The sequence below is a fragment of the Thamnophis elegans genome, chromosome 11 (assembly GCF_009769535.1).
Source record: "Thamnophis elegans isolate rThaEle1 chromosome 11, rThaEle1.pri, whole genome shotgun sequence".
Classification (NCBI taxonomy): Eukaryota; Metazoa; Chordata; class Lepidosauria; order Squamata; family Colubridae; genus Thamnophis; species Thamnophis elegans.
The window spans coordinates 6,982,418-7,006,654 of record NC_045551.1 but is presented as its reverse complement, the minus strand read 5'-3'; the positions used below and the strand labels follow the sequence as shown (position 1 = coordinate 7,006,654).

Sequence of the window (24,237 nt, the reverse complement as noted above, 5' to 3'; positions counted from 1 at the left end):
GCCTTTTTTTTAAATGAATGAGTCAAAATTGACAGCTCTACCATGTCTGTTCTTAGGTGTTTTATATATGCTTTGCTTCCCAGTTTAGCTTTGAGAATGTGATAGCCTAATTTGAAATTAAATTGGATATAGCTTGGATGTACAAAGTCTCTGACTTGAAGGTTTCCACAAGATAGTTATTGAATCAGGCAGTCTGTAGCAATTTTAAAACTAAGGCAGTTTTTGATAACCTCTCAGTTATCTTGGTCTCACTATCATGGCTCAACATTTAACAGAAACCACAATGACCGGCCCTCCCAGAAAGCTTATCATAGCCATTATGTTCTGTGCCAGTTTTTGATAGCAAACAGCATTGATTATTTTTCTCTCAGTTACACTGAGCAGAATATATTGTTTGACTTTCCTAGATAATTTAACAGTAAACATTCATTGGCAGTAAATCCAATGTTAACAGTCTGCAGTATAGAAATGATTCTGCATGCATAGAAGTTGGGATTCTACAGTTGGGATAGGCAGATCTATCTCTTAACCTCACAGTCACTAAGTGAAACATCACGTGACCACAATAGATTTATGACCTCACTTCTGCCATGAGTCGTTAAACAAATCAGGCATGCAAGATATTACATAACTGTAACTTCCAATTTCACTGCTGCTTTCTCCAATTGATTCTGTTTGTTGCAAGCTCATTGTGTAGCAAACAAATGGCGATAAAATGACTATGGGACGCTGCAACGGCTGTAAATGCCTGTTAGTGAAGTGGCCAAATGGTGATCACATGATGATGGGGATACTGCATAGTCATAAATATGAGATCATAACTTCAAATAGCCAGCAAAAAAGGCAGTCGCTAAGCAAGGTCTACCTGTGACAAGAATTAGAAGGAAAAATCACATAAAAAGTTATACTTTGTTGAGGGAACATTATAATTTGTGATGCTCACTTGTGCTACTTTTTTGCCTTGTTAAAATATCCAACGTAAACTATACATGTATTCTATTAGACTTGAGAGACAATTGTTAGCTTGAGGAATACCTCCATTTTTGCACCTTTTTCGACTTGTATTTTGATGCATTTTTACATGTTTCAGAAATCAAGAATCACATTTGTGTGATTGTCCAATATAGAAGAGTGAACTTTTTATTGCAAAAACCTTCTGACAAACTGAGTCTTCCAAAATAATTGCTGAGCAATGGCAGCATGTAAACCTCTGTAAAAAAAAGTACACTCAGGTGTAATTTCTTTTCAAAATTATAGTCTAAAACTACTTCTGATTTTGATGAAGTTAATATCAGTTAACCATCTGTTCACTGGTAGAAATGGTTAAACGGTAGAAAGGTTTCTGCCTAATTTGGGAGAATTACCTGGGCAGAAAAGCAAAAATGCTGAGAAAATAAAAATTCAAGTACCAATAGAAATTGAAAAAATGAGAAAAGCAGAAGACTTTTCTTCATGGAAAAGTTCCCATTCCTGCCATAAAAAAGAGATGAAGGAATTATGAATGAAGGAATTTTAAGGAAGCTTAAATGGACGCAAACATCTCTCCTGCCTGCTCAGACTTTCAACGGCCTGATGTGACTGCTAAATCCTGTGTTCAATAAAGAAATCTTCCCTTATTTCTACTATCATTAGAACTATTAGCAAGCAAGATACAAGAAGAAACTAGCTCAGCAACACAGTTGCATTTATGGCCATTTGCTGTGTCATAAGGTTGTGTAATCAGATTTTAGGACAGTTTCTAAAAAGCAGTAGTTACTTCAATTTTTTTGGCAAAATCACACCCGTAGTGACCATTGGTTTGCTGAAAAGCCGCGGCATTTGTCTAACAATTGCAAAGGTTGTTAAACAACCATCACAAAAAACAATAAAAACATTTAGAACATCATTAACATTATAACTTACAACCATTATGGGTAGGCTCCATTATAGTCATAACTCAAGGATTACCTCTGGTTCCCAGAATTCTAATCGCAGCGAATCCCTATTATATTAGTTTAATTACTAAATATTACATTATTAGTTTTCTAGCAATTTAGAAGTAGCAAATATATTGTTAATATTGTTATTAAACTAGTCCAATGCATCAGACATAGGTGTTAAGATGCACATCTTTAAAACGTCAAACAACTGTTTTGTTCTTTTAGTTAAAATGTTTTGTGAAACATGAATAATAACTATATAAAATGAATTAAATATGTAAAACATAACTAGAAATGTTACAGTAAAATTTTATTATACCATAGGAGTAGAATGAAATTTCCCAAATTTCATAGAGAAATCCCATAGGAACAAGCACTATTTTGAAAGAGATAAGAAAATATTCCTTATCTTGCTGCATTTTAAACTGGTAATAGTTGACAGGAATTAAACACAACAGCTTTTCCTACAACTATTTTATTCGGTATGTTGACTTAGTTTCAAATGTCTTTGTACATGAAAGTCCTCGAGTAGAAGTTCTGTGTTTTTTTTAATACAGACAGACATTATAAGTGCATGTACCATGGCTTATTTCTTACCAATAAAAGAGAATTGTAATGCTTGAGGGTTCTATTTGGAATACCAATGTTCTGATTTTCTGAACAGCATTGAAAAGAATTGTTAGGATTCGCTAGTGGAGATTGAGATATATAATTGCTTGCCTAAAGCAACATCATTTTGGAACATCTCTTGAATACCAATGAGGAAAAACAATGGAGAATAAAGGTGATAACTGAATCCTAGAAACATGAATATTGAGAGAGAAGTTAAGGGTATTGTAGACAAAAAATTCAGAAGGTGAGACCAAATGGATCAGGAATGGATACCTTTTTATAAGATTTTTCTTGGAAATCGTATGTGATTTCTTTATTTGTGATTATATGTTTTTTCAATAGTTCCACTGTAAAATTTTTACAGAAAACATAGTTTCCTGATCGCTACTGAGGACAGCTGTGGCCTAAGGATCCAGCAAAAGAAAATGTTGATTCTGCCAGAACAATTGAATGTCTCCTTATTTTTCTTCTTTCTCAATTTTTGAAAATAATTTAAATATGTGTGGAGAATGGATCATTTGAATTCTAGATCCTTTACATATTCAAAAGTTTTTGGGACAGACAGAAAAATGTTGGCTCTTTGGGAAATTGACAAGTTTGTGATAACATTTATAAAAGTATTTTGTAAAAGTTTTGAGGAGTGCTCCTATGATCTTGTCTTAAAAGTTCAGTAATTTTGTTCATATTCGTCTAGCCATTCATATTAAGTCCCTTTTTAGATGCTTCCTTCAATATTTGCCTTGTTTTCCTGTGGGCACTTCAGACACCTTTGATTGTAGTTTACATCCCATGATGGCTAGGGTATCATCATAGATAGAGATAGATTCTCTCTTACAGCACGTGGTTCCAAAATTATCTACTTTTACTTAAGAGTTATAAAATGGAAACCCAGTATTAAATACCTAATACAATAGCCAAGCAAAGCTAACCTTATTTTTCAGCTTTCATTTTTGACATTTTCCAAAAATACGGGGTCTGAGAACCATAGGACAATTTAGCTTGCTTTGTTTTAGTTTCTAGTTGCAACTAATTAAATCTGTTCATTGCTGTTAAATTATTCTAAATGATTTATAATTGATCTATATTAATTTTGTCATGTGCAAAGGAAGAAAATGAACAGACCTGCACAGGACTTGCGTATAATAGTAAGCCATAATTTAAATTTAGGTGTATGACCAAGAATTTGTGCAGTGTAGCATCTACCCTTCAATTTTCTTTTCTCTGAAAGAAATACATGCAGCCGCTAATAGCAATAAAACAGGAATAAGCATAATTGTAGCAGTTATAATAGTTATGTTCATAATAGTGGTAGGTAATAGTAGGTGTGTTCCATATTAACTAAGCTCCCTCCCTTTCAGAATAGATACGCTGTATCATGGCTTAGCATAATGTGTAAACCAGATTTATGGCTTAAAATTAATTGTAGATAGTTTCTAAATAAGTCTACTTCATGTTAGCATTGTTTTTATGGTTTGTTTAGGGAAGCTAGGTTTATTTTAAACCATAGCTTCTGATTTCTTTTTTAAAAACAATATTTCAGTGAAACTGAAGCTTTTATTGCTCCCCATATGCATATAGAGAAGAAAAGCTATTTTGAAATCCTGGCACTCTGGAGATCACTCCATTGTACACATAACCATATATTATAATTGATCATTGTGAATGAAGCTGTTAACATTAATCTTTAAAGTTTGAGGTTATTATATTATGGCTAAAACATTCTGGTAGTAAAACTTACATGTTAAGCAGATAAACGATGAATACATTATTATAAATTATCAAGATGGTAAATATGCCAATTTATGAAAAATGCTACAAGGTCTAATACGGTGTCTTGGTCTGTTTCAGTGGAACAGGCACATTTGTTACTTGAGATTTATGATTACAAAATCAAAAACAAATATATCTTTATACATGAAATTCTACCATAACTCCCCAATTCTTATTTGGGATAATTTTGCTTTAGGATTAGACAACCTGTAGACCTCAGAACACTTCCAAAAGCTGATACTGAAAAGTAATTCTCAATGAATTAGAAGGATATTGTTTTAATATGTGGGGAGGATTAAATACATTTAGTTTTTGTCCTAACACATTTCTTTATCCTTATTCTTTATCCTGTGCAGACCCTGTTTTAACTGGACTTTATTGTTATACAAACCAATTGATGCAAAAGAATGATTTAAATTTTTTTTCAGCTGATATCAACTGAATTTTAAATACTTATGCTATGTGTTCAAAAAAATCACTTAAATATTTATTTATTCAATGTTTACATGTTCACATAGAGGGACTGTAAAGACTGGCATTTGTGTGGCAGAATTTTTGTGAAGAACCTAGCAATTAAAGCTTGAGAGAAACTTGCTATCTTCTGCCTACAGTGGAACCTCTGGTCACGACCATAATTTGTTCCCTAACTTTGATCACAACCCAATTTGGTTGTGACCTGAACCTATTTTTGGAAATTTGGCACTTACAAAAAAATGGTGCTGAAGGTGAAATTAGTTGCGGAAAAAAAATTGTGAATGTTTTGGTTGGAACCCGATATGGTTGTGGTCAGAAGCATTTGTGACCAGAGGTTCTACTCTATATAATTTTTTTTTTCATTTTATTTATATGCCGCCCTATTCCCAGCGGGACTCAGGGCGGCGCACAAACCCAAGGAAGGGAAGGGAAACACAAAAACTACAGCAAACAGCTTGCCTCCAGAAGTTGTGAATGCCCCAACACTGGAAGTCTTTAAGAAGATGTTGGATAGCCATTTGTCTGGAACGGTATAGGGTTTCCTGCCTAGGCAGGAGGTTGGACTAGAAGACCTCCAAGGTCCCTTCCAACTCTGCTATTGTATTATTTGTATTAATTATATGAAAACATGTACCCAAGATACGTTATAGAGGAGACTTTACAATGTAAAATGTAAATGCATATGGAAAATTAGATGAAACAATATTGGACAAATATTTAATATATATTTTAGTGGAAAAAGTATCCTGTATTAATTTAAATTCTACTATACGTAGAATTTAAAGTAATCCTTACTACATCTGAATTATTTTCATGAATTTAGTCTAAAAGCAAAAAAAGGATCAAGCTCCCCTTTTCCCCCAGGGATACCATCTCTATTCACTCTTTATTGTAAAATACCCTGGTAGATAACTGCTAAGTGGATTGATGATATTCTTATTTATTTGATTTTTTGTGTGTGTGTGCAACATTGAGTTACATATTTTGTATGTGAAAGCATCCATTTCCATCTACTGGAGAAAATTTGAATGGCATCCTTATTGGTTACAGTAACAAAAGCAATCTGCATTTATGCAATATGTTTCTCTTAACATATTTCACATACACAATTTCTTATTATCAAGCTATCCATGAAAGTATCTGGCTGTTTCAGATAAATACTTTGTTGTCAGATAAATTATTTCTTACTAACGGTATGATTATTTAAATCAGGTTTCCCATACATTTTACTCTCTTAAGATAAGATCTAACACAAGCCTCCTATCCTTCTGCAAGAGCCTAAAGTTCTGCTCCTTGGCCTAGGGACCAAATGGGGGAGGTCCATGCTGAAGGTGACTGTTGGATTGATGGCAGACCCCCTCCCCCGCCTTTGCTCTGCTCTCCACCTGTCCATCATTTTGGATATCATATTGATGTATTCTCATTGTGTACAGTTTACATGTCTTTCATTTTCTTCCTTTTTATTATTGTAAGCCACTTAGAGTAGCCCCATTGCAAGATAGCTGGCAAATAAATTAAACGTTGTTTCATAGGTTTAGTAAACCATCAAAAGCCATGTTAAATGCTAGCAAAATTCAGAATACATAGTTCCATTAATGGTGGCAACCCATCCTGGTCCAGAGATAATAAAGCAAGTCCAAATCCCAATTCTGCCATCACCACATTTCATAGGTGGAATGGAGTTCTTTTACTGGAATGCCTTTCCCCAAACATAACTATTTTTTTGTTTATTCAAGCTCAAAAGTGCTATTTTAGTCTCAGCCATGCACAGAACACTCTTCCAATAACCTAGGCAATAAAGTTCCTTTTTGGAGAGTAGTTTCGCCTTAAAAATACGATCTGCATGTAATTTTAAACTTTTAATTCGTTGTTATGAACTTATTGCTATTCTGTACTCATTCATTATTATTCAATCTTGCTTATGCTCCACAGTTGTAATCAGATACTGACATACTGTATATAACCCCACCATCTTGTTATCATTAAAAACACAGACACACACAGACACACAAACACACACTGAAGCCTGTTGAACACAAGGTTGAGACAGTCAAATAATATGTATTCTTGGGAGGAGTAAGCAATTTAAAATATTTGAACACAATAATGAATTGCAGAGCTACACTGAAACTCTTAGTATCCTCATCCTTTAAAGAAAAATAAACATACATCCTCACACTGTACAAAGATGAGTGTTTATGACCTTTGTGGGGTGGGGTTCAGAATGTCATTGGTAATCCTTCCCTGTAGCATGTAAAGGTAACTTCCTTTTAACCAACTATACTCTAATAAGAATCTAAGTGGTTATTCAGATGTGAATAATCAAGGCTTTTTATAGATGTGGAAAGGAGATACTACGTAATATTTCTTTAAATGCAGTGTTATAGGGGTTTGCACTTATATAAAATACCATCCACTGCCAAAAGTAATCTGAGACATGATTAACTAAATTCCATTTTATGGAGTGAAGTGTGTCCTATATACTCTTGTTTAACATTACTGTTTTTCTTTCTTATAGTTCAAAAACACAACGACTACCAAGTATTCTTCTATTTGTGGATTGTCTTCTACTTCATTAGTTCCTGCTATACTCTTATCTGGGACTTGAAGATGGACTGGGGTCTTTTTGACAAGAACGCCGGTGAAAATACTTTCCTCCGGGAAGAGATTGTATACCCACAAAAAGTGTGTATATGGACAGTGTTTATTTGGAAATGGTTATGAGAGACTGCAACTGTTAAGTGTGCGTGCTGAAGCCAAGCTTCTGCTAATAGTTTCTGTTTAAACTGAGCATTATCTAGATCAGTGGTAGTCAATCTGGTCCCTACCGCCCACTGGTGGGCGTTCCAGCTTTCATGGTGGGCGGTAGGGGTTTTGTCCAATACTGAAGCACTTTCCTTTTTTTAAATTTAATTGACTTTTTTAAAAAATGTCATAGCATTATTTAAAAACATTTTCATTAGGTTTTCATAAAATCACCATTACTGTGGAACCGGTGGGCGGTTAGAAAATTTTACTACTAACAGAGATACAAAAGTGGGCGGTAGGTATAAACAGGTTGACTACCCCTAATCTAGATTGTAGATAGACACTATCTTTAAAAATGTGTTTTGAAACGGAGAACTGATTAAGCTGAAACATAGTTGGAGGATCAAAAATAAGTAGATACTCACATGAAGAATTAGTTCTGAAAGAGCAAGAAGATTAATTTCAATTTTTCTTCCATCACCTTAGCAGCTAATTATTTTCTCTTTCATTTTCTCTGTTTCTGTTTCTCAAACATGCACACATTTTCACTGGTCATCTCCTCCCATCCCCACTTCTTAGTGGCATAAAGCAATAACCGGGTGCTCTAGAGATGATCCTGGGTTTGTTTGAACATGTCTGGAACCTAATAATTGGTTAAGTTGTAGTTTGGAAAAAAAAAAAAAGGCTATATACTGTGCAGAAGCTCTTATGTGCAAGCAAGTATTTGTATTATTGTATTGTATTTGGTTTATTTGTATGCCGCCCTTCTCCAGGAGGGACTCAGGGCGGCGAACAACTCAGGGGGGAAAGGGAACATAAACACAATACACATAATTAAAATACACGAAAATCACACAGCCATACCAGTCGAAGTCTTTCAAGGCATCAAGATGTTTATGTTTGACACCAACATAAAATGAAGGTATACTGTATTTCTTGCAGTTATATTACTGTCCACCAAAAGAATGCAGAATAGAACCAAAAAACTAAAATGATTGTTGTCTTTGCTTAATAGTCTTTTTATTGCAAGTATTGTAGTAATAGATTGTAAAGTACAAGTAAACTGTTATGGTATGTTATGAAAGATCTATAGTTCCTTAACAGAATACAGATAGTCCTTGACTTACAACCATTCATTTAGTGACTGTTTGAAGTTACAGCAGTACTTTAAAAAGTGACTTACAACTGTTTTTCACACTTAAAACCATTTGCAGCATCCCCACAGTCACGTGATCAAAATTCGGACACTTGGCAACTCATGATTGTTTCAGGGACCCAAGGTCATGTGATTATCTTTTGCAACCTTTTGACAAGTAAAGTCAATGGGGAAGCCAGATTCATTTTATTATTTATTTATTTATTTATTTATTTGTTAGACTTATATACCGCTTCATAGGGATTTCAGCCCTCTCTAAGCGGTTTACAGATTTTTAGCAAATTGAGTCAGCAAATTGCCCTCACAGTCTGGGTCCTCATTTCACCCACCTCGGAAGGATGGAAGGCTGAGTCAACCTTGAGCCGGTGAGATTTGAACTGCTGAACTGCAGATAACAGTCAGCTGAAGTGGCCTGCAGTACTGCACCCTAACCACTGCGCCACCTTGGCTCTTTTAATTTTAACAAGAGCAAGTGATTCAGATAAGAACTGTGGCAAGAAAACTCATAAAATGGGCCAAAACTCACTCAACCACTGTCTTCCTTAATTGAAATTTTGGTTATGGTTGTAAGTCAAAGAATAGCTATGTTTAGAAAAAGAATATCAAATTCATTTACTGGCAAACCAGCAGAAGTGAAACTGTTGCTGCCCTTTCAGTTAATGCAATGTTTGTCCTTCAACCAGTAGACAGCTAGAAATGCAGCTCATCTCCGATGATACTGTACTTATAGTCATAAAAAATGACTGCAAAGGTAGAGTCTGCAAATGAAGAACCGGATATCTCTATTTGCATATATTTATTTGGAGGTTGATTTGGTGGATATTATTCCTTGATACTACAGCTCCCTGTTTTGTCTGTTTATCAGGCCTATTACTATTGTGCCATTGTAGAGGATGTGATTCTACGTTTTGCGTGGACTATCCAGATTTCTCTGACTACCATGGAAATTCATCCTTTTGCTGGTGACATCATTGCTACTGTATTTGCACCACTAGAGGTTTTCCGGTAAGACGCACTGCACTAATTGCATAGTTACTGAGTTTTGGAAGGCCTATTTGCAAATAATTACTGTATTTATCCCCTATAATTAAAAATATATATTTTATTCTCTCTCTACAGCTCTAAATCAGCCCACTCAGATGAACAATGCTTGTGGCATTCAAAAAAAGTATTATATAGCATTTTAAAATGCAGACAGAAACTGCAAATCAAAAGAAACCTAGGATATGGTCTCTAGCATTCAGGATTTGAAGCGTCTACATTTATAACTAGCAATAGCAATAGCAGTTAGACTTATATACCGCTTCATAGGGCTTTCAGCCCTCTCTAAGCGGTTTACAGAGTCAGCATATCGCCCCACAGTCTGGGTCCTCATTTCACCCACCTCGGAAGGATGGAAGGCTGAGTCAACCTTGAGCCGGTGAGATTAGAACCGCTGAACTGCAGATAACAGTCAGCTGAAGTGGCCTGCAGTACTGCACCCTAACCACTGCGCCACCTCGGCTCTTTTTAACTATTAGAAGTATCCCAGAAGCTAATTAATATAATTCCATATTATTTTTAGGAGGGGTTATAAAATATCTATAAAAGTGTAATTTGCATTTTACCACAGTTTGAGAATTTGAGTTTATCTAGGTTTGGGGATCAAACCTAGATTTAATATTTGAGTAAGGGGACTAGGCTTCAGTATCCAAGTTTAGCATGTGCTCGCATCAACTCATTATATTGAAATTTTTATCTTTTATCTTTTTTCTCTCCAGTATTTGACCTGTTACACATTTACATTATTTACTTTGTTGCTAGTCATATCGACACATTTTCTTGGGTTTTCTCCTTGTTTATTTTATTCTATTATTTTTCTTTTACTTTGTTTACACTTCCTTTTAATTTCTTTATTTTTTATGGTTGTGAGCCACCAAGAATAGCCTCATGGTGAGCTAGGTAGCAAATAAATTTAATAATAGTAATTATTTTTTTAAAAAGGGTGTCATTCAATGTACATGTATTGATTAGTCAGTTGGAAAATTAATGCAAATGTTCTCGGGCTTTAGTTAATTTCTTTGTCATACCTTTGGGGAGAAGTGGAAAACTGATTTTCCTTATAAAATACATTTATGCATTAGTGTTAGTCTATGTTAATATCTTCAAATCTTTGTTTTAGCTGCTTATTATCTTCCACTTTTCAGGCGGTTTGTGTGGAATTTCTTCCGATTAGAGAATGAGCATCTGAATAACTGTGGTGAGTTCCGAGCTGTCCGGGATATTTCAGTGGCACCACTGAATGCAGATGATCAGACCCTGCTTGAACAGATGATGGACCAGGAGGATGGTGTCCGAAACCGCCAGAAAAATAGAGCTTGGAAGCGTAGCCAGAGTGTGTCTTTGCACAGACCACAACTTGCTTCACAGTACGTGTTACACAATAGCCCAATGAGTTTGTTATTTGATTAGAAGAGCTTTTCTCCATGTATTTCCCTTCGGTTTTCTTGGGACTGCAATTTCCAGAATTCCTACCTGGAATGACCAAAAAGAGTGCTGAATTTTCTGAAGGGTATAAATTAGATTTAATAAATAAATCTTAACACGGGAGAAGTAAAAGAAAGCTGGACATTTTTTTCTATTGCATTCCACCGCACAAGAAGCCAGTTTACATTGCTTTCTGATACCCAATTTTCCTAAGGTTAAGAATTCTTAATGCATTTTAATTAATATATGTAATATTAAATTAAATTAATGCATTTGCTCTTCATGTAGCCAGAAGTTAAATATCAGTGGAAATAAAATTGATAAACTGAATTTTCTCTCACATACCAATTACCCACAGGGTTGTTGGCATTAGATGATGGTGTTTCAGAGAGTCCTAAATCTTTTTCTCTAAATCTTGTGTTGTGCTTATCGATCTTTCCTCTCCTCATAAGATGCTATTCTTTTGTTGGGATAGATCATTCTTATGGTCCACAGTATTTGCCAGGAGAAAGTCAGCATTTTGGAAGATGGGGAACATTAACCTTGAGAATGTAGTATGTCAAGGTGCTATCTCTTCTTTGAAGTAATTGTCCTAGATTACTGTTGTGGCCCAGCAGGAGCCGTTGGAGCTGCCACCAGACTCCAACAGTGAGGGGCCCTATGAATCGAGCCAAGGTGGCGCAGTGGTTAAATGCAGCACTGCAGGCTACTGCTAGATCAGCGGTCAGCGGTTCAAATCTCACCGGCTCAGGGTTGACTCAGCCTTCCATCCTTCCGAGGTGGGTAAAATGAGGACCCAGATTGTTGGGGGCAATATGCTGACTCTCTGTAAACCGCTTAGAGAGGCCTGAAAGGCCTATGAAGCGGTATATAAGTCTACTGCTATTGCTATTACTGACGTCATGCATTGGAGCAGTGGGGAGAAGACAAGGGAGTTGGTCCTGGATGCCCGGCAACGGAGAGCTAATAGGCGTAAGGAACAGTTACATAGTTACAGGAGATAATTGCACTCAGTTGGTGGTCATTAGGCTCCTCTCAAGACTATAAAAGGAATGATTGTGCACACGCCCTTGCAGGAGTCAACGTATTCATTAGAGCTGGAGAACTCTCGTGGCTAGCTTGGCAGGCTGGATAGCTGCCAAGGTTAGCCTATGCTGGATTTCTGCCAACCTCTGGACTGTGCTGGATTGCTGTCAAGGTCTTGTCTCTGTGTCTCTGTGTTAATAAATCCTTGAAGTATCTTTGTGATGGAGAATGGTAGATTGAACTTTATTCATGGGCAGCTTTTTTTTCATTCAGGGCAGAAGGCTTTCAAAGAGAAGAAATCTGTGGTTGGTATAAAAATACTTAGAGTTACATTAAGATACTAAGTGAAATTGACGTTAAGTTAGATGCTGGTAATTCGCTGCCTATTGGCAAGAGCAGAATGTACCTAACTTACTTAACTGTGGGAAGGTTAGAATTTAAGATAAAGATGTGACATAGTTCTTGTATTCTTATATTCTTATGATCACTTATCTAATTAGATTCAACTATTAAGGTTCCTAGTACAAAGAGGTTAATATAATTTATCAAGTTATATGCAGTATTTAACCCATTTCTAGTTTAAATCTATTGCTCTGCTCAGTTTATCGTAAAATCTGTTTCATACAGATTTTCTACATATACATATAGCCTGTATATATAGGCTGAAATTAAGATTGTTTTATTATTTCCAAATCTATTGAGCTGAAGCCTGTACACCAGATCTGCATAATTTACATGCATAACAGTTGGTGTGACTCACTACTAATAAGTAATGAATCTAGCTTCAGTAATACCCAGGGGAAGTATTAAGCAGTTGCTGTGATTCCAGCTCCCTCAGGGCTATAACTCTTATAACAAAGCACCTCCATTGGTTTCTTGCATAAGTCTTTTGGTTGAGGTCATAACCTATTGCATAGATTCAAAGTGGAACTCTGTCTTCTGATAATCTATTGAAGCTACCATCTTCCATTGTTCCTACTGCCATCACTGATAATCTGGGCAGACTGACTAGATACCAAGCTAAGTAAAAGATATTCCCCAAATGGTCTTCAATCATATTCTCCAATAAGATTGCTTTCCTGTGGATGAAGCACATTCCTTGGTTTTAGTTACAGGATTGTTATCATTTATACACAAATATCAATGGGATGTGCTATCAGATTTATAAGAGCTAGGGACAGCTCTTCCTCTAAGTAAATGTGTGTTTAACTCTGGGCAAGTTATCCTCGTGTCATGTTCATTGTTGTGTTTTCCCTTTTTCCACCATTTTGTTATGGATTATGATAGTTCCTTTTTATCTATAGGGGCCTTGACCTGTCCCCATACTGATCCATTGCTGTTCTGTTTGATGTTTTTGTTACTCTTCTCTTTATGGTGATGTTAAAGTTTGCACACACACACACACACTCACTCACTCACTCACTCACTTACCAGTGATGGGATTCAAATAATTTAACAACCGGTTCTCTGTCCTAATGACCAGCAGGGTAGGTGGGGCTTGGTGGTCATGTGACCATGTGGGTGTAGCCAACTCAACATCACTCACGTTGATGGGCGCTTCACCTTAGCTGTTACAATGGTAATAAGGGTTAACCAGAGAGGCAGTTTCTGTAAGCAGGTCAATAAAGATTAGGCTAGAAACAACACCAGAATGTTTCCTTCCTGCCTTCCTTACAGGATTAGCCCTGTAAAGTGGAAAAAATCAAATTAAAATTTCTTCCAACAACCGATTCTCCGAACTGCTTAGAAAGTTACCAACCGGTTCTCCTGAATAGGTGCGAACTGGCTGAATCCCACCACTGACACTTAATATTAAAGATTTTCACATAAGTAAAAAGTAACTATGAAATTATATGGAATAAAAATAAAAACTAGAAATCAAAGAATAACTAAAAACAATAGTGCAGATAGAAGGAAAAGATGGTGATGCTAAAAAAATTAAATTATTTTGTAGCAGAAACAGCTCTTACAGGTATATTCTTCCATAGCAACAGCATCAACAAAATATGATTTGGGGGGAAATTTTAAGGGACTATATCATATTTTTGTTGCATTAAGTTGCAATCCTTAATCATTTCTGCCTCCCCGTTCCCTGTTCAGAGAAATTGTATACAACATAATTTCACCTTGAGAGTAATTGAACGGCCATGTTCTTATGTCCAGATGATTATCAGTGTTATAACCTTGTATTCCTACAGCCATAAATTGATTTCAATAAAGATAAAATGCAGTCATCTTTTAAAACCCAACCAGGAATAATTTGAAATCACTTCAATAAAAAAACTTTTTATTCTAATGCATCAAAGGCAGATTAAATTTAATGTATTTTTTGTTATAGCCATGGTAATTTGGGAGCCACATAATATCTCTCAGATTACTTGAGTTACAGCAGTTGGGTAAGAGAAGGCATAATTGTTTTCCTATTTTGCATTTCATTCACAACAACATTATCCTGTTAAAAAATATGGGAGTTCCCACTCTTTTTAATCATGTGTGCTTAGGCAAGGAAGATAATGCAGTATCATTTCCCACTTTCTTTGTGGAACTGTGACATACAGGCATGAAGAATTTTGCCATCCTTATTGTCTGTTTTCCCTTCTCAGCTTCCATTAGTGCAGCATTTGCTGCAGTCCTGTCTAAACCATTTTAGTATAATCCTTGTTCTATCTTCTACCCTCTGGAGATTTAGCTTTTGATAATCCTTTCTTGTAATTTGATCACATATTTCTCAAGGAGAATTTTGAATTCATTTTGTTATTAGCAGCTTTTAATTGGTTGTTGATTGAAATAATTATTTGAGAAAGTAATGAACAACTTTTGGCTTTAAATTCCAGCCAGCATCCAATTTTTCCTCTGTCCTCAAATTATAAGATCTCTTAGCCTCCCAATCTAGCACAGCATAATTTAGGAAATGTAACAGAGTACAATGCACTTGCCATATAATTACGTTGCAGATTAAAGCTCATCTGAAATTCAAAATACATCCATTGTTACCTCTTTCATTTTTTCTTACTCTTTATCTTGCTATCATTTATTGTTCAAATTTTTCATCTTCATGCTACTATGCAAGAACACTCCTAGTTGGTGAAGGCTTCTTGGGAGGTGGCAGATAGCTGGATCCATGCTATAATCGAAGGAGGCAGTGGTGCACCCTTTCCTCAAAAAGCATCCTGGACAATTTTAATCACATTTCCAATCTTTTCTTTTCATGGAAGATTAAAAAAGGGAAGAAATTGATTTTCTGAACCCCCTTCAGTCATATTTCAGGCGCAGACATAGTATAGAGACAGCATTGGTAGCATTTGTGGTTGACTTGTTGTGAATTTGGGATGTTGTTAGAGCAACTGTCCTGGGCTTTTTGATCTTTCAATAGCTTTCAATCCCATCAACCTGAGTATCCTTCTAGCCTGCTTGTGAGAATTTGGAGTGGAAGGTACAATGTTCCAATGCTTTCCCTCCTTTCTCTGTGGTTGGATTCAGTAGAGGAACAGTCGGACTTGAGATTGCTGGCGTGTGGGCTACCACTTCTTTTCTTCAACATCTTCATGAGTTTGCTCAGTATCCAGATGATACAAAATTATATATCAGACTTACCAGACAACACTGAGAAGAAAGAGGCTTCTTGACAGTCCTGAATGAATTGCTCTTTAAGACTCTTTTGGAGTCACAGCTCCTTCAATGTTGTCTGATGGGATCTAGGAAGCAGGACATTTCCTGTTCTATGGAACGCCGTTTCCAGAGGCTTCCAGTTTGGCCGAATCGATAGTGGAATTCAGAAAGTGACCCAGGCCTGCCATGCCCCCGAACCGGTTCCCTCACTGCCGCTGGGCCGCTGCCATTTTGGTTTTTAGTGACTGCGTGTGCGCAGTTCACTGTAAATTGTTCTCCACATGCGCAAAGAACAATTTACATTGAACGGTGCACGTGTGTGCAGTGCACATGTTGCGTGCGGGTTGTGAACTGGTAGTAAAACTGGCAGCAATCCACCCCTGACTGTTCCCCTACCAAGATACATCTGGGCCTCACCCTGACTATATTCAGAGGGTTCTGAAAGTCTGGCTCTTTGCCCCAGGCCTGGGTTAGCATGAGTGTGTGAGTCCAGCATGTTTTATTATCTTTTAATGTTGGTTTTAGTTCCAGTACTTGGCTATGTTTTTTTTTTAAAGTTGTACAGGTAACCCCTGACTTATGATCATTCATTTATCAACCAAAGTTACGAGAAAACTGAAAAAAAAGTAATTTACAATGGTCACAACGGCTCCGCAATCATGTGATTGCAATTCTCCCCGTGGAGATCCGGACCCTTACTACCCTCCCGGCCTTCCGCAAAGCCACCAAGTCCTGGCTGCTCCAGCAGGCCGAGGGGCTTGTGAAATATCCAGCCCCACGGTAATTGTGAATGTTGCGTATTTTAAAGTGTTGTTTTGTTTATTTATCCCCTTCCCTTGTTTATTGTAAGCCGCCCGGAGTTCTTCGGGAGTGGGCAGCATACAAGACCAATAAACTCAAACTCAATTCTGATATTTGGCAACCGGCATATACTGTATATACTCGAGTATAAGCCTAGTTTTTCAGCCCACTTTTTGGGCTGAAAAAAGCCGCCTCGGCTTATACTCGAGTCAGTGAAAAATTTGCCCGAAATGGAGGAGAAAAAGGGGCGGGGCCATGCCGCTGGGTGACACTCGTGAATGGCCCAGTGCCCCTGTGAGTTTCCCCTCCCTCTGTGTCAGTTTGCCGCGCAGCGCGCACCGCACCATCCCCCCTCCTCACGTTCTAATGTAATGCAGGGCTGTCTTACGATTCCCCTTCCTCCCCCTCCTGCCGCTCTGCAACGATGTCCCACCTCCTCCTTGTTATGGCAAGCAGCCACATAGCAATGTCCCACCTCCTCTGGTACAGTGATCCAATGATAGGAATCACTGTGCCGTGTGTCATAGGAGGCGGGACATCGCTCCCGCGGCTGCACGGGACATCATCATCACAGCGGGACATCAGCATCATGAGGTGAGTGAAGTATTTCATTGAATACACCGCTAGTTTACTGTTTTTCTTTGAAATAAATATTCAAAAACATTATTGGTATCTATTTTTATTTTTGAAATTTACCGGTAGCTGCTGCATTTCCCACCCTAGGCTTATACTCGAGTCAATAACTTTTCCAGGTTTTTTGTGGTAAAATTAGGTGCCTCGGCTTATATTCGGGTCGGCCTATACTCGAGTATATACGGTAATTACAACAGTTGCAGCATCCCAGGATCACGTGACTGCTAATTGTGACATTCCCACTCAGTTTCCAACAATAGACGATTCACTTAACCACTCTATGATTTGCTTAATGACTGTGGCAGAAAAGGTCATTAATTCAGATGTGATTATGTGATGACTCACTGAACAATTGCATATTAAGCCATGGAAGTTCTGGTCCAAATTGTGGTCATAAATCAAGGACTACTTATATTATTTGATTATTTTTACCCTACACCAATGCCCTTGTGACCTTTCATTTAGATTACTGCAATATGCTCTACGTTGGGCTGTCACCGAAGAGCATTCAGAAACTTCAGTTGGTATAAAATTGAGCTGCGTGGCTAATAAATAATGCCGGCTACTTTTACACTATTGTATTGTATTTGGTTTATTTGTATGCCGCCCTTCTCCAGGAGGGACTCAGGGCGGCGAACAACTCAGGGGGGAAAGGGAACATAAACAACAGTACACATAATTAAAATACACGAAAATCACACAGCCATACCAGTCGAGAGGGGAGGGGAACTCATCAACCCCAGGGCTGCCGGCACAGCCAGGTTTTGACGGCTTTCCGGAAGGCCTGGAGAGAGGTGAGGGTCCGGATCTCCGCGGGGAGTTCATTCCAAAGGGCCGGAGCTGCAACAGAGAAGGCCCTCCCCCGGGTGGTAGCCAGATGGCATTGGCTGGTGGACGGAACCCGGAGGAGGCCGACCCTGTGCGATCTAACGGGTCTATGGGAGGTAATTGGCAGCAGGCGGTCTCTCAAGAGGTTACACTACAATGTAACCTCATTACTCCGTGAGCTGCACTGGCTGCCAGTATGTTTCCGGGTCCAATTTAAGGTGCTGGTTATCACCTCTATGTCACCTACATGGCTTGGGACCAGGTTAACTTGAAAGGGATCGGCTTTTCGCAAGAGTTACTATCCATCCAAATTAATTCAGTGGACTGGGCCTGCTGCAGATCCCATCAGCCAAGGAACGTCGACTGGCAGGAACCAGAAGATAAGCTTTCTCTGCTGCAGCCCCTGTCTTATAAAATATCCTCCCCTCAGAGATTGGAATGGCCCCAACCCTATTAGCCTTTTCCAAGGCTTTAAAAACCTGTACCTGGGCCTGAAGGTGGTATGTTTAGGGCCTCTGTTACTTAACTAGCCCTCTCCTACTTCCAGAACTTTTTTTATTTCCATGAAAACATTGCTCATTTTCTCCGCCATTTTTCATTTTTATTCTTTGAAATTCTTTTTATTTACTGACTTTATATGTTTGTCTCTGGGTTTGGGTTTTCTCCTTTTTCACAGCAATCATTTTATATACATTTTCTCATGCTTTATTATTTCAACAAGCATACTTTTTTGTATTCCCTATTTGCCTTCATATTTATAATTGTTTTTACTCTCTTCCAGAAAGCTTCCACGCCCTCTTTAATTCCTTCTATTAATACATTTTTAATTATTTTTTTATAAAGAACTTGTATCTCCCTGAAGTCATTCTCATTTCACTTTTCCCCTCTTCTTCCTTTTCCATTTTCCCCCAATCCATTTTCGATAGTTTCAAAAAATGATCTGTCTCACATTCAAAACTTCTCATTGCTCTTGTACCCTTCACTAATTGCTTCCTGTCAACCTTTCATCATAAACCGTCTTGGTGGTTTTATATTTATATTCATGCCGTTGCTATAAAACATTAATAACAGAGCTCTTTCTAAGCAGCTATTCTTTAGTCAGCATTTTCAGTCTTTCTTGACTCTCTAAAGGTTTATCACTTTTTCAGTTCTCTCACACCTTGTTCAAGCTTATGTGTTCATAACATGTCACAGATGGTTTTCTCTTTCTAGCAATTTTTCCCCCTTCCGGATTAGAATGAACCTGAACTCCACTGCTTTTGTATACAAACTAGATTCTAGAATCTAAAGATTACTTTGCAGGACAACATTCAACTTATGCAAGCCTTCTTTGATTTGAATTGTTTAGAAAACAAAGCTATTCATGGCAAGGAGCTTGCAACAGGGGCAAAATATATTCTGATCACAGAGCATCACTGCTTATTCTGTACCAACAATGATTACAATGACTGCCCATTGCAGTAGAAATGCTTTTTCTTCTGCGTTCTTTTCATACTAGCAAGTACTCAGCAGAGGGAGCTATTGATATATGATATTTATTCAGTTCAATAAACATTAATATGCCTGGCCAAAATTCTTCTGCTTAGATTGTGTTTTGAATGATGCTATTTCCCCAGATGTTTGGGTTAGCGGGTAGAGGAACTCTGCTAATAATAATAGTCAGTGGGGTTAACAGTTTATGTTGCTAGGATAAATAAATAATTAAAATTTAATTGTTCTAAAATACCTAAAAGTATTTAATAGAAATACTATGGCATGCTCTACGAATTACACAACCGTACTTAGCTGCGGTCAAAGAAACAAAATTAGATTAATCTTTTTTTAGATATTTTAAAGCAATTATATTTTTGTTCTTTTATCCTAATTGTGACTTTTAACTGCTGGTCTAAGACCAAATAAAGATTGATTAATTGATTGATTGATTGAATGGCAAATTGTTAATCAAAGTTTAATTTCCTCTTTCCTCAGGTCAAAGATTCATGACACCAAAGTATTAATAGAAGACACAGATGATGAAGCAAACACATGAACTGTCCCCAGAGTCAAGTTCCGCATCCCTCATGTTCTTTTGATTTATTACCTTCCCAACCGCAACAGCCACCCAGTCCATCCTCTGGTATAGTTCCAGCTAAAAACAGGAGAAAAATCCGAACACATTTTCTGAGCTCTTCCGGACTGGTTCCTATGGACTCCAACAAGCTCACTGTGTTTTCCTTTCTTTTCTTCTGGTTTTAATTTGATTTCTTGTTTTAAAAAAATATAAAATCTAACTTTGTTTTGCCAATCAGAGGGACATTTAAGGAAGGAGCTGTCTTAAGGATTGTTTACAATCTCTTCAAGGACATACAATCTGGATGAAGAAGCATCATTTTGGACTCCCTAACGGGGACTTTTACTGAGAAATCATTCGGTCTCTGCTCAGTCCAGTTTTTACTGGTTGAAACTGGACCAGCATTTTTAACTCTGGCTCGCGCTCTCTGGTTTTTTGGTGTTTTCTTTCATATCCAGCGCCAACGCACTAGCTGCACTTGCCGGGAAAGTGCACTTAGAGCAGTACCTTCATTCACGAAGCTACTTTTTAATTTGGTGTTTAACTTTCTTATTATTATTTTTTTGAAATATGATGTATTTGTTGCACATAGTTTTCATATTATTTATGATAGTTAACCTTATGAGAATGGTTTTCTGAGTCCTGTGCAATGAAGGTGGTAACTCTTTTAAAAAGAAAAAAAAAAGGCAAGTGGTTGGGGAGAAGGGGATGTAGATCCTGGATCTCTCTCTCGCTGCAAGGTTAAGCCCTTTAAAATACCTCTTTGAGAGAACTTGCACCAGCTTAACCTGATTAATTTTTTTTTTATTTTTTTCTTCTTCTTATTGATTGATTTTAAGCCAAAGTCGCTCTGTTGAGTTTTATTGCTGCTGCTGCTGCTGGTCCCGTAGAAATCTTGTCACCTTCCTTAGCTGGATCTTCTTTTGTACGTGTGCCTCCACAGAAATAATAACCACGATCTCCAGATTTCTGTTGGAAAAAAAGAATCTAGAGATAATCCGATGTAGTCCGTCAGATATCCATGCAAGAAAAGCCTTAGTTTGTACATTTAAGAATGGTTTTCATTTTAGTGAGCTGAGTCTCCAGGACATCATCCCATTTTTAAATAGGGAGTTCCTGTATGTATGGTTCATTCACTTCAGCTAAAAAATAGAGAAAAATAAAACTGATTGAGACAGAGGTCTGTCTTGTAGTGAATATAGGATTACTTATTCAGCAGTATATATACTGGGTTCAGGCAGACACTCAACAGCTTGTCATTTCTGTCATCCGGAGACTGTGTAGTCTCTAAATATTGAGAAAGTTGGTATTGCTATAGAAAGGGCTCTTTAATTTTTTCAATAAATAAAATATTTTGCCGTACTTTGGCAAAAACTTGACTGACAATCACTGTCCAAGAACATCCTCAGGTTAACTTTTGTTTCATTTTTTAAACCTACCTGCCCCAAGTCCTAGATTTCCAGTGTGGTGCTAGGCCCGACTTTTACAAGCATTATGAGTGGCACTGCTAATTGGACTTACGGTAGATGATCATACACTTTAGTAAACCCTTTTAAAAAAAATGTTTATCAGTTGATTATTATTTTTTTTTAATTCCATATTGGCCTCCAGCATCCATAGGATAGAGCAGCATGAATGCTTAAGATGACCACTCCCTCTCCTTGTAGTAGAAAGCCTGTGTTGTGTATGCCAAGCATTTGTACTTCATATTAGCAAATGAAAGCTTATCGTACTCTGTTACACAATGTGTGCATTTGTGAGGTCACCACCCTATGATGGGAGAAGCTATTTCAGATTTTCTTAAGTCTGATACTGATATAGGATTTCACAGCAAGGACTGTGTTGTTCTTGTTTAGGTTTTTAGATGGTGTTAGTTCCTTTCTCCTGTACAATCTCCTTTGGTTTGCAAATCACAAGCATTTTAAGCAAAGAGGATTCCTCTTTTATCTTCCCCCCCCCCTTTCGTTTCCAAGTTAATAATCTTGTCTATAATAATTTATTTCCTTATTTTTATCTTTCAAGCCATTCACAAGACTTACTTTGTAAAGCAACTGTGACTTAAAAATAGTATGCATAATGTGCCTGTAGCCATAAGGAACTAGACAACAAATTCCTGGCAAGACAAATGAACTACAAATCAGGACCCCTTGACAGGCAAGAGAGCTGTAGAATGAAACTTTAAATCACAGTTATTTTTTATTGTGCTTTAACTTGGTAGAAGATTTAGGACATTGTGGTCGTAATGCAAGTAGATCTTGGAGTTGTACATTATTTGTGCTTCTGCAGTGTAGCAGTTATTGCTTGGTATTCTAGTACCAGGCTGTTCTAGTAGAAAAGTTGGATTTTGGAGTCCCACTAAGCTGTTTTGTAACAAAATGAGTCTGAAATTCAATGAGAGGTGGGGTTTTTTTTACATATTATAATAGACTACTACTGAACTTTATGTGAATAATGGCAACTACTTACACATTCAGTTAAACAAATATGAGAGGTCATTCTACCTAAGGAATGTTAATCTGAATAAATCATGCGTCCTCTAAATTCTTCCAGCCAAAGACATATAACAGGGAAAGATTTATTCAGGATATACTGAAGAATTCTGACATTTGAGGTTTAAGCAGAAGGAATAACCTGATGGTGGAAATTTAGAAGTACCAGCAATCTGAAATAATTTGCCTATCAGATTAGGAAGATTATATATGCCACAATCAATATTTTTTCATACCACCATCATCTGACTGAAAAAGATCACTGCCTTGTGCACAACACAACATTTTACACGGAGGTATTAAGTGAAGTTCCAGATTTAAATTTATATTTAGGGAACTTGACTAACTTTCATAAATTGTATGTTGAGGTTTCTTGTTTTTTTGAATCTATGTAATGATTAGCCAAGTTCATTAACTAAGCTTCCCCTCCCCTCCAGGGTGCTGTCATCAAAAAGTCCTAGATTGAATTGAATTATATATTTGGGGAAAAATGTGTGTCCTAAAGAATTAGTGCTTGGTAGCCCGATTTAAGAAATTGAGACCTTTTAATGTAAAGTTTCATCTCCAGAGTTCACTTTATTTTCCCGTAGGTGGTTAGTGCAGAATTGTTCGTTAAAACCAGTCTACCTGAATTTCTTGTGTAGAAAGCTTTTAGAATCACTAAAATGGAATATTGAAATAGCTAGGATACTGCTTCCATTTTCCTGAAGTATAAAGAAATGCCATGTAACTAGCAAAAAAATATTCAGAAGATTTTTTTTTTTTCCCTCACAGAGTTTAAGACCTGAAAGAAGAGTTGATGCTTTTGGCTTTTACACTTGGCCTTTTCCATGTCTGGCAAATGGATTTAATGTAGCGTTACATAATGGTTAGATTTTCTTTGCCCTAAATAACGGGGGGGATAAAAGAAAGCTATATGAACCTCTTGGAAATTAATGACTTTCTTAAGCGGTTAACTATTTTAGAAATGGAATGGAATTGACGCTCTGCCAAGAATACTTTTAGAAGCATCTTTGTGAGGTTATGCAGAAGTACTTTGCTGCTTTTTGGTCTCTTTCAAAGTAGTTTTTCTTTGTTTTGTCAGAGAAGATGAATTTGTTATATTTGAATTAAAGTATCTCCCTTGCTCTTTCTCCATTCTCTATAAAGGTTACAGAGTTGTGGAGGGTAGGAATCCTGCAATGAGTTTAGGCTTTATTCTGAGCAGTAAAAAAAAAAAACGCCTCCTTTATTTTCATTCTTTGCTTTTTATTACCTGATTTCTTTATTTTTTTTTGATTGACAGAAGCAAGTGTGCTTTGTAGGAAACTGAAAAGCTCGCATATTGGAAGTTAAAAGCATGTGTTCAGGAAAAAGTATATAATTCTGGTATCTTATGAAGGAAATTCCATTGTGTTTTTCTGGACTTTGGCTTGAAATTGATCACAAGCCTACAGGGAAGTAATAGTAGTAGAAGAAGCTTTGTATAGATCATTTTCTTTTAAAATATTTTAAAAACAATTTCATTAAGGAAGACCGTATTTCTCCCCACAAAAAAAACCCTTCATTGGACAAAAATGTGTCCAGTGTATTTATTTTCTGTGGAGAAACGGTGTGCCTAAATTAAGCAATGTATTTCAGCATCTAGATCAGTGTTTCTCAACCTTAGCCACTTGA

The 24,237-nt window shown here is 37.0% G+C and overlaps 1 protein-coding gene across 1 annotated transcript in view; it reads left to right on the top strand.

Moving 5' to 3' along the window:
- XPR1 (xenotropic and polytropic retrovirus receptor 1) overlaps positions 1–23,927 on the top strand; it is a 92,238-nt gene extending 68,311 nt beyond the window's left edge. The window contains exons 12-15 of the mRNA XM_032226405.1: positions 7,294–7,460; positions 9,545–9,684; positions 10,866–11,087; positions 20,011–23,927. Coding sequence (XP_032082296.1) covers positions 7,294–7,460; positions 9,545–9,684; positions 10,866–11,087; positions 20,011–20,071 — 590 coding nt within the window. The 3' untranslated portion in view covers positions 20,072–23,927. The remainder of the gene's footprint in view (positions 1–7,293; positions 7,461–9,544; positions 9,685–10,865; positions 11,088–20,010) is intronic.
- The last annotated feature ends 310 nt before the right edge of the window (positions 23,928–24,237 follow it).